The sequence below is a fragment of the Pongo abelii genome, chromosome 16 (assembly GCF_028885655.2).
Source record: "Pongo abelii isolate AG06213 chromosome 16, NHGRI_mPonAbe1-v2.0_pri, whole genome shotgun sequence".
Taxonomy (NCBI): Eukaryota; Metazoa; Chordata; class Mammalia; order Primates; family Hominidae; genus Pongo; species Pongo abelii.
The window spans coordinates 102,502,184-102,514,282 of record NC_072001.2 but is presented as its reverse complement, the minus strand read 5'-3'; the positions used below and the strand labels follow the sequence as shown (position 1 = coordinate 102,514,282).

The window sequence follows — 12,099 nt, the reverse complement described above, 5'->3', positions numbered from 1 at the left end:
TGTATGCAGGAGTCTAGGCAGAGCTAGGGCTCTAGAACCAGATGGCATTCTGGTAAGAGCACATCTGAGTATCAGACAAGAGAACAGGGCTGTGGATCAGACTCTGGCAGGCTCAATATAGCCAGTAGTTGTACGAATGGTTCACAGCTAAGACAAAGAATATGTAATGCAATAACCAAGACAAGAGAAAAACAAGTTATTAGGAGCACACCTCCAAATTAAGGAACCAGGAGTTCTGCTGAAGTTGCAGGGGCCGGGCAATGGAAGAAGAGTTACTAGCACCAAGACAGACCTAGATAACAGGTCTCAGGCCTAGGCTTTTATAAGATTTCTGTTGATGCAGAAGCTACTGACGCTAGGCCAGGTGGAAACAAGTAATTGGGAGCACCTGGTTGGCATACAGAGTGGGTAGGTGAGAGAAAGCACTAGCCTCTAGCAGGTAATCTTGCTAAGTGAATAGAGAGAGAGAGATTGAACGAGGCCAACGAGAGTGTCAATAGGAGTATCTTGAGCCCAAAATGGCAGAGCCAAACTTTGACACTGGAAACAGCCACACAACAACTAAAAGATGCTCAATATGGTTCAGCCCTATTCCCAAATAAAGGCCCCCTGTAGAGAGACTATGTCTGAAATACGGAGACAGCATGTCAATGTGGCAAGAATGTAGGTTTAGAATCAGACAAGTCTGAAACTCAATTCTGTCTCTTACCAGCTGTGACTCTGGCAGGTTACTTAACTTCCATGAGCCTCAACTTCCTTATCTATAAAATTAGGTAGCCAATAACTTTTATAATAATAGATTTTGTCATAGGTTTTGTAATAACTAAATTAGTGAGCATACGTACAGCAACTAAATAGAGTACCTGGCCAAAGACTCGGTGCTCAATAAATGATAGCTCTTATTATTCTTACAAATAGTCATAGTAGTATACATAATACCATTATTGCACATGGAAACACTCCCTTTTACATATATTGTCTATAATAACAACAACATTATGAATAGTAGTATAGGCGACCCCAGACTTAAAAAGCTAATCTGTTTCTGGTAACATCTGAAAGTCAAGCCACAGTAAGTTAAAGGCTGCTTGTAACGAAATTTGCAACTTTACTCTGAACTCTGGTGTTATGCCAGTAAGTTGCATTTCACACCACACAAATCAAACCATCACATCCTTTATCTCCCTCCCTCCTTCTCTCCTTGCCTTCCCTCATGTATTGCCAGCACTGACTGCAACATCCTGGCAATCACTTGGAAGGGAGTTGGCACTGGCATAGGTCACATCTCCATCTCCATTAGGAAGTGGTAAATACAAGTTTAGGTACTTACTACAAGGAGAGGGGGTGAATGTGAGGGGGGTAAAAAAAAATTTTTAGAGACAGGGTATTGGTATGTTGCCCAGGCTGGAGTGCAGTGGCTATTCTCAGGCACAGTCATAGCTCACCGCATCCTTAAACTCCTGGGCTCAAGTGATCCTTCCACCTCAGCCTCCTGGGTAGCTGGGACTACAGGTATGCATCACCATGCCTGGCTCAAGAATAAAAATTTTTTAAGTCAGATATGGTAATCTACAAGTTGTATCTTCTCATTTGAGAATCATCTACATTTGTACAGTGCTTTATAATTCTTATACATAAACTATCATACTCAACTTCAAAATAACTATAAAGGAAGCAGGATAAATATGATCTCTGGCTCACAGAAAATAAAATTTATGAAGCTCAGAGAGGTTCTGGTGACTTACTCCAGGTCACACACTGTGAAATGGTGGAATCAGGCTATAAGCTGGATCTCTAGATTTGTAATTTGGTGCTTGACCACCATAATCGGTCTATGACCTGTGGGGTTAGTGCAGCAGGTACATTTATTTTTTAAATTCTATTTATATTTGATATTTTTCTCACTTGAAAGAAGCTCTGATTTCTTAGAAATGTAGCCTGCTTCTGAAACGGCCTCATTTCATTTTGTTAATTTTATAAGTACAAAATTTAATTATATTTATGGAAAAATAATCTCCTTAAATTTGATTATTACTTCAATTGATTTTAATGTATCCATTATTTTAAAGTTACCTTGAACATATTAAATTGAAAATAATACGTGCATTGTATTATGTTGGAAAATACTTCCTTTAGGGACTAGTAAATTATTCACTTTACTACCCTCAGAGATAAATTATAAAAATGCTTTTATGAGTAAAATCATATGATGCTTATTGTGACAGTTTAAGGTTCAAAGCAGCCTCATATTTTAATTTTTTTAATGGCACTTTTGTTTCTTACAAGTTAACAAAATTATTCAGCTATCTATAAAATAAATGTACTGTTTTATTCAAGGCCTATGTACTTTGACATATAATATGTCAAAATGGGTCAGTTACAGAACTCTACAGTGGATAATATATTATTTTTTAGCCAGGCTGACATTTCTAGCTCAGCAGGAAGTTCAGCTAATTTTAAGGTCTTTAAAGTTTTATATCTGGTTATCTGGCAATATTAATTATTAGGATACCCAATATCAATTTTTCTAGGGAGAAGTCAACATCTAAGCCAATACTTATACCAGTAGCTAGCTATCTTTTCATATTGTTCAATACCTTACACACACACACACACACACACACACTCTTTAATTCCTTTCTCTTAGGAAATCATCTCATATATTTTATCCCTAAACACAGTTTTAGCACAGATTTCTTTTCTAAAGTATAAAATCCCCCACTGAAATAAATTCCATTTGTTAACTAGGAGTGACGCTTTGTTCACTGCAAAAACAAACTTAGAGAAGCAATCGTCAAGATAAACAGAAGGAAGGAAACTAACTAATTGGTTCTAGTCAAAAAAACAAAGGCTTTACATCTTATTCTTTGGCTGCTTTACTTTAAACACAATCACTTACCAAGTGGCAAAAACGCAAGACGGTTTCCAGCCATGGAGAGCTCATTGAGGCTGGGCAGCTGGCAGAGATGGCGCGGCACATACCATAGACGATTTCGGTCCACAGTGAGGTACTGCAGAGAAAGGCACATGTGAAGCCTCTCGGGTAAAGTTAGCAAACGATTGGTAGAAATGTCTAGTGTCTGCAGCTCCTTCAAATCGCCAACCTCTACAACCAAAATCAAAATTAGGATAAATTGCATCCTTATGAACTGAAATAAACAAAATGAATCAATATTATAACAGTTTAACCAAATGAAATCAGTAGCTGCGACTATTTCCATAAACATGAATGCTGAAGTGCACGATTTTTGGTGAAAATGCAAATAATCCAACCTAGGTGAGTGTCTTTAAATTACCCTGCCAAAATTTCTTAAATGGAGAAAAGGGCTGGCTAGCATGGAGAAAAAAAGAGACACAAAGTGAACCAGAAGTCTGTCACTATGAATCAGAACCAGAAGTCTGTCACTATGGCTTCTGCATCTTGATGAGTCAAGTTTGTTGCCAGGGTGAGAAAAGAACAATTACAGTCACTTCAAGGAACCTGGTTTTTGCCACTTGTGTGATTTTACCATCCATCTAAGAAGAAAATAGGAGATTTATGAATAATAGCAATGAAATAAGTGCAACTTGTTCATATGAGCTAAACAGATTTCTGGAGTAGAAATTAGAATGTCTTTTGGAAATTTTCACCATGGTAAAGATTATAACAATAAAATGAGATACAGTTAACTAACATTTTTAGATATTGTTTAGGCATGTGGCACCTTTTAAAAAACCCAAAGTATACACACCCTATAAAGATTTACTTTAATTCCCAAATTAAATACTTCCATTTACTCCAAAATTCCCTCATCATTGATGTCTACAGTTGTCATCTCTTCCATGGTGAGTACAATTAGGTCCTTTTCACACATCAAATCACTTAAGACTTGAGTGAAGATTAGGAAGTTCCTTACAAGGAACTTAGTCCTTCTCAGGGAAAATCACCAGTTTAGGGGAAGGACATTTACTGTTTCCCAGGTCAGCACATTACACTGAAGACCTACAGTCAGCACTGTGCAGGACAAATCTACTTTCACATCACGGAGACTGAGACGTTGAAGACCACTGTGATACCATCTCTTCCCCTTCTCTCATCCTGTCCCTGTTCCCGAGTCATTCCTCCTAGGTTAAGGTTTCCCAGGCTCTACCACTTGACAGTACCCCTCTGTGCACATTCCAGTTTGTACAACATTTGGATTAGTATTAGCAATGTCTTCTCTACTGGGTAAGAGTCTTCTGCTGTCTTGGATGCTCAATTAAACAGATTCGTTTTTCTCATTGCTACAGACCAGGTGGTGGTAAACTATGGCTCACAGGCCAAATCTAGCCCATGGCCTGCTCTTGTCCTGCCTTCAAGCTGAAACTAGTTTTTTACACTTTTAAAGGATGGTAAACAACAATAAAAACAAAGAACATGTGACAGAGAACATACGTGGGCTGTAACACCTAAAAATATTTACTATCTGGCCATTTACAGAAAAGGTTTGCTGATCTTTGCTATAGACTTTTTGTTAGTAGGAGGATTTAAAATAATTATTTTACTTTATAAAAGTAATACAAGTCCAAAATACCCTAAGTTGTAGTTATTTTTCTAATATTTACAAATTTGTGCTAGGAAGTTCATACATTACTGCTCAATTTCCTCAATACTGAACAAAATATACATCTGCAGTGGAGCGGCAGGTAGGTTTCAGTATACAGCCTGTGACTCTGAAAGGGAGTTTTCTACTCGAACTTAACTGGTGCACAGGAGAGTCAATTTCACGCTTGGCTCCACTGGCATAGTATTCCACCTTGCTAAGCCTGTCTATCTCTTTCACAAAACAAAAATGCTTCTGATTTTGGGTGTGTAGGGATAAAACATGAGGAAGAATCATCGTGTTTTATAAGTCATAAGAAGAAATACAAAGAAAAAAGAAAAAGAACTAAATTTAAAAATCAAAAAATGACTATGTGGGAGAGAAGAGTAACCAATCCCAGACATACCACAGCCCATGTCAAGACGATGATGACACAAGGCTCTGCCATTGAGAAGCATGTCACACACAACCGACAAGGTGCAAGAGGAGCTCAGAGAAGGTTATGTGAAGGCTTGGAGAAACTCTTCCAAAATTTACTGGAGACGGGAATTTGAATAAGGCACAAAGAAGACGCGTAAAGCATTCCCAGCAGGGCATAGGGGTGGGGTTAAAACCATGAGGAAAGGCATGGAGGGGAAAAACTAAATACAGCTTGCACAATGGGCTCTTTGGGGACCAACAAATGACAGAGACACCAATGGGAGAAGAGCAGAAAATAAATTCAATACACAGAGAGAGCTTGGTGGAGACAGGAATGATAATAAATACTGGGAGAGGAGCCTGGACTTGCTATTGTGAGAATATGACATCTCCTGAAGATTCTTAAAGGATGAAAGGATGTTTTTTGGAAAGGCTAGACAGGCAAACATGCAGAAAGCAATGATATGGAAAGAGATCCTAGGCTGACAAAACAAGTAGGCATTTGACTAGGACAGAGGCAGTGCAATAGAATTTGAAGATAAATTCCAGAGGTACTTTTAACAAAACCATGAGGTAGGCTTGATTGGATATGGAAAATAATAAAATAGGAAAAAGTCAAAGACAGGCACAAGCTTCTAGACTATTACACTCTAAGTGTGCTGATGCCAATGCTAAAAATTTATTTTTATAGAAAAACAATTAAAATGTCATCAATACCTCTGAATTGCATTATTTGCAAACCATCTACCTAAAGGTATTTGAAAAAAATTCATCAAAATTTACATGGCAGCAAGTAAAATATATGATTTTGAACATATTTCAAAAATAATTAAATGTGCAAAAAAGTGTTTTTACATGGCTGCAAAAATTACTAAGGCTTGCACTTTTTTTGCGTTATTGTAAAATGGGGCAACAATGTGTGATTATGAATTTAAATTTTGATAAGAAATATTAAAGACTTAAGAAGCTTGATAAAGACCAAGTAGGATAAACACAAAGAGACCCACACCTATACACATCATAATCAAAGTATAAAAGACAAAGATACATAAAAAATCTTGAAAGCATCAATAGAAAAATGACTCATCATGCTCAGAGGAAACAAGAAGATAACTAAAAATATATAGTTAAAAAAAGTCGGCACAGTAATTGAAATTGCACACTAAAAATATTTATCTAACATGAAGAAAGGCAATAAAAGGAGAGGTACAGGGAAAAAATACAAGATATGTAGACTACACATGGCAAAATGGTTGATGTATTAATAAACACAATCATATCAATAATTACATTAGATGTGAACAGACTAAATAACCCAGTCAAATGGGAAGGCTGTCAACTGCATAAAAAACAATATGCTATCCATAAGAAATACACTTTAGATTCAAAGGCACAAATAGGTTGAAAAGTGAAAGGATGGGAAAAATACATACCATGCAAAAAGAAACATAAGAGAGAGTAGCTATATTCATATCAGAAAAAAACAGACAAGAAATGCTATGAGGCAAAGACAAATACTTCATAATAGTAAAATGGATAATACTTTAGAAAAACAAGTCAACTATAGATACACAGACATCTAACAAGAGCCCAACATTATATAAAGCAAAAAACTGACAGAACTGGAAGGAAAAGCAGACATTTCAACATGATAGATGGAGAGTTTAATACATTACTCTCAATAAAAATAAAACAACTAAACAGAAAACCACTAAGAATATAGAAAACTTAAAACTACACAATCAACCAAATGGGCTTGGGCCATAATCCTAAAAGACACACTCCTGACAACCATAATGCCAAATGTTGAAATCCTGAAAGATCCAAAATCAATAAAGTGTAAAATCTTGAATGAAAATCACAATCCTGAAAGATCAATATCCCAAAAGTATAATTCTGGAAAGAATTTTTAAAAATTCCTTTTTAAAAAAAGACATGTATTTATTTTATAAAGAGGGTTTATTTTATACTTGATAGGTCACTTTACGCAATAAAATAGGCAATAAACATACATATTTTTGCAAGCATAAACACTCAGATATACTAATCATAGGTGCATGGGTATAATAGTTACAAGCAGAAAAACCATATTCATAAGGAAATATGTCAAAAAGCAAAATGCATAAATGCATACCACTATGGTTGGCAACCATGTGCAGCCAGCTTTATAACTGCAGTCAGCTGCATGAAATACCGTGATGAACAACCTAAGTCTTCTGACGAGATCAATGAAAAACTATGATGGGTCAACCACTGAATATGCAGTTATCCATACCTAAAGAGCAAAGATCTCAAGGAATTTTATCTTTCACGTATGCAGATGTACAAAATGGACATCTCTTCATTTACTGAGGAAGTTTCAACCTTTTCCACACATGCCCAATGCTTATACCCAAAGTTAACATTGTAATAATGTACTTTTATGGACTCAGATTTATAAAAATGCACACAATAAATTAGAACTCGAAATTTTTACACAATTTATACCTTGAGTGTTGGAAATTATGCGAAGATGAAATGCTCAGCATAACAAACTGGCACTATGTGCGAAGGGGCAGAAGTTGTACATCACTGAAAAATTTGGCAGGGGAGATTTCTTGTATTTTTTACTTGCATTTTCACTTCTATGATCTTCAAAACTCTCTCCACTTATATTTGGAGGGTGGCTGTGGTCTACAAATTTTTGAAGTGTATGCTGTCTATTTAAAAGTCTGGTTATTGGTTGACCATTACAATTAAGTGATTTTCTGTATTCACAGCACCAATTATATTTTAAAATTTATCTTTTACCATTAAGTAGCCTCATACACTTAATTTATCACAGCGTTTTTGCAAGAGAACAATTTCACTGACCTCTTCCACTGTGTTAAAAGGAAAATGTTAAGAAGGAATGACACTTGGCTTCCCCAATACCAAATCTGTATTAGAGTTTTTCAAAGAGACAGAACCAATAAGATATATGTATATAGATATATGAGAAGGGATTTATTACGGGAATCAGTTCATGTATGAGAAGTCCCATGACAGACTGTCTGCAAGCTGGAACCCTGGGATATCTACAGTGTGGCTCAGTCCCAGTCTGAAGGCCTCAGAACTAAGGATGCCAATGATGCAACTCTCAGTCTGAGATCAAAAGCCTCAGGACCCAGCGGGCTGCTGGTGTAAATCCTGGAGCCCAAAGGATGTCAAACCTGGAATTTTAATGTCTAAGGCAGCAGGAGAAAAGGCTGTCCCTTCTCTGTGACAGAGACCAATTTGCCTTCAGTATTTGTTCACTCTGGCCTACTAGATAGTGCCCACCAGTAATGAGGGCAGATTTTCCCTACCTAGTCCACTCAGACTCATGTGCTAGTCTCCTCTGCAAACTATCTCACAGACACACCCAAAATAATGCTTTATCAAGTTTCTAGGTATTTCTTAATTCAGTCAAGTTGACACCTAAAATTAAGGCCACGAGTCCACTCCTTGTCAACCTGGCACTCATGTGTCTCCTTAAACCATACCTAATTTCCAAATAAAGACAATAACAAGGTAATAGTTCCATCTAACATGATACAACTATCCTGGTAAAACCAAAATGTACTAAAACTCCTTCCCTAGAATTCAGCTTTCAGGATTTCAACATTCAGGATTTTGATCTTTCACAATTGTGACTTTTAGAATTTTATATGTTAGGAGTTCTGATCTTTAGGAAACTTGATCTTTCAACATTTGCGGTTCCCACATTCAGGATTGTATCTTTCAGGATTACGATCAGCACTACAAACAAACTGAACTAATTTGGCATCTAAGAAGAACACTACAGCAGAATACACACATTCTTTTCAAGTGCACATGGTATATTCTCCAGGACAGACCACATGCTAGACTACTAAGTCTCACATTTAAAAGAATTTAAATCATACAAAGTATGTTCTCTGACCAAAAGGTAACTAAATTAGAAATCAACAACAGAAAGAAATCTAGGAAATCCCCATATTTGGAATTTAACAACACACTTCTAAATAACCCATAATAATAAAATAAATCAGAAGGAAACTTTGAAAATATTTTTGCCAAATAGAAACAACCAACACAAGATATCAAAATTCATAGAATGTAGCCAAGGAAATGATTAGTGGGAGATTTAAAGCTTCGAATGCCTATATTAGAAAAGAAAGTTCTCAAATCCATTTCCTAAGCTTCCACCTTTAGAAAAAAGAAAAAGTAAAAACTAAAATAAAAATAAGCAGAAAACAATAAAAATTAGAGTAGATATCAATGAAATAGAAATTGGAAAAGCAACAGAAAAAAAAGTCAATGAAAACAAAAGTTTGTTCTTTAAAAAGACAACAAAATTGACAAACCTTTAGCTAGACTAACCAAAGCAAATAAATACATACACAGAAAAAGAAAACTGACTTGAATTAGGAAAACCAGGAACAAAAGATGAAATATCACTATTAACTTTACAGAAATTAAAACGATTAAAAGGACATACTATAATATGAACAAATTTATTTCAACCAATTAGCAATTTAAATAAACATATTTTTAAAAAGATACAAATTACCAAATTCAAGAAGTCATTAAAAATCTAAATAGATGTATCACAAGTTAAAAAACTGAATTAGTAGCCTGGCACAGTGGCTCACGCCTGTAATCCCAGTATTTTGGGAGGTGGGTGGATCACTTGAGGTCAGGTGATTGAGACCAGCCTGGCCAACATAGTAAAATCTCATTTCTACTAAAAATACAAAAACTAGCTGGGCGTGGTGGTGCACGCCTGTAATCCCAGCTACTCGGGAAGCTAAGGCAGGAGTATCGCTTCAACCCAGGAGGTGGAGGTTGCCATGAGCCGAGATCGTGCCACTGCACTCCAGCCTAGGCGACAGAGCAAGACTCTTGTCTCAAAAAAAAAAAACAACTGAATTCGTAATTTTAAATCTTTAAATCCTCCCATAAGAAAAGACCAGGTCCAGATGGCTTTTCTATTCTATCAAATATTTCAATTCTATTATATATTTAAGGAAGAAGTAATATCAATTGTTCACAAACTGTCTCAGAAAATAGGAGGAAAAACTTTCCAACTCATTCTATGAACATTACCCTGATACTAAAACCATACAAAAACACATAAGAAACCTACAGACCAATATCCCTCATGAACGTTAAGTGCAAAAGTCCTTAACAAAACATTAGCAAATGAAAGCTAGCAACACTTAAAATGATTATTCATCATGAACCAGTGGGTCTGAGATGTTTCTCAGTGTACATTTTTTTAAAAGGTGGGAAAGAGAATCTACAAAAGCAGTAAAAAAAATACTGGCAGGCATCATGGACCAGAAATTGTGAGAAATTACTGGATGACAGAAAAGAACAGAAATTAAATTAAATACAGAAATACCACAGAAAAATCAGCAGCATCAACAAAGTGGTCAAAGCCTCGCTAGCCACCATCCACCCAAGCTAACTCAGTAGCCTGGTTCTTTCCACAAAGTTGAATAGTAACTTAGCTGTTTATTTGGCTCTTGCTTGCTTTGCCCCAGGACATGACCTTTTAAAGGGCAGGGACTGTCTTGCCCATCTTTGCAGTAACATGCCTTAGCTCTGTGCCTGGAACACAGGAGGCACCATTATCTCTTTGCTGAAAGAATAAACTAGAATGTGATTAGCATACTGTAAAATGGTATCTGGATCCTAATGGGGGTCTGAAGATAATTTTCCAGTTAAGAAAGTATACCTTTTAAAACCTTTTAATCATTTTTTTTTATTTTTTAAAAAGCAAAGAACATACCCTTATTTTATTGATATTTTATGAACTGGGTAATGACCAAATCTGGGAACACCACTGTAACTTATACCCTCTATAGAATAGAGAGAAATACAGAACAAAGGTAGGTGAGGGCCCCATAAGAGTCCACACTCCAAAATCCATACCGAATCTGTTAGCCTCTCCACCTCTACTGTTGACACCAAGCTCAGCCTATTACCATCTCTTGCCTGAACTCAACCAACAAGTCTCCCCATTGGTCTTCTTCTTCTATTCTCACCCCCTCCAATCTATTTTCTACACAGAAGCCAAAGTGATATTAAAATATACGTCAGATCGTGGTCCTTCCCTGCCCCAAACTCTGCCCTGGCTTTCTGCTGCACATCAATAAAATCTCTAACACCATCTTACTAGTAACATGGTCTCCAGATCAGCCCTGGCCCACCTCTCTTCCCCACAAGTGGGTCTGATGCTAGAAATGTAAGGTTGGTTCAACACCTGAAAAATCAATGTAATATACATGTTCATGGAATAAGAATAAAGCATTTCACAAAATCTAAAATCCACTCATGATAACTACTCTCAACAAACTAGGAACAAAAGGCAACTCCTTTAACCAATAAGGGGCATCTATCCACAAAACACCTCTAGCTGAGAACACATGGAACACTACGTTAATGGTGACAGGCTGAGTGCTTTCCCCTTAAATCCCCCTTCTGCCTACAAGGCAAGGAGGCTGAGTGTTTCCATTGCCACCCAACAATATACTGGAGATTCTAGCAAAGGCCGGAAGGCAAAAACTGAACAAACAAAAAGCATCAAGAATGGAAGAGAAGAAGTAAAGCTTTATTTACAGATAAAATGATCCTTAGTAGAAAATACTAATTAAGGGATCCACAAAAACTGTTAGAACTAATAAACAAGTTTTAAAGGGCTGCTAGATACAAGATCAATATTAGAAAATCAATTGCATTTCTATATATCAGGAAAAAACAATTCCAAAATTAAATTAAGAAAATAATTCCATTCACAACAGCACCAAAAAAAACTATACACTTGGTAATAAACTGAACGAAAGTACTACAAAACTTATATGCTGCAAACTGCAAAATACTGCTGAGAGAAATTAAAGAAGATCTAAATAAACAGAACGATATTTCATGTTTATAGATTTGAAGACAACACTGGTGAGATGGCACGCTTCCCAAACTGATCTGCAGATTCAACACAATCCCTATCAAAATCCCAGGAGGCTTTTTTTGGTAGAAATTGACAGGCTGATTTTAAATATTTATTGCTGTGTCATGCTGAAATTAATGTTGTATTACTGCCATAGAGTTACAATGCATTCTTTTTGGAATCCTG

General features: G+C 36.3%; 1 protein-coding gene across 13 annotated transcripts in view; it reads right to left on the bottom strand.

Moving 5' to 3' along the window:
- Positions 1-12,099, bottom strand: part of LRRC28 (leucine rich repeat containing 28) — a 144,355-nt gene that overhangs the window by 53,117 nt on the left and 79,139 nt on the right. For 8 of the 13 annotated variants that reach the window (XM_009250189.4, XM_063716023.1, XM_054531110.2 and 5 more), the window contains one exon: positions 2,900-3,106. The exons of 2 other annotated variants lie outside the window; for them this stretch is intronic. In XM_009250189.4, the coding sequence (XP_009248464.1) occupies positions 2,900-3,106 (207 nt within the window). 13 annotated transcript variants of the gene reach the window in all.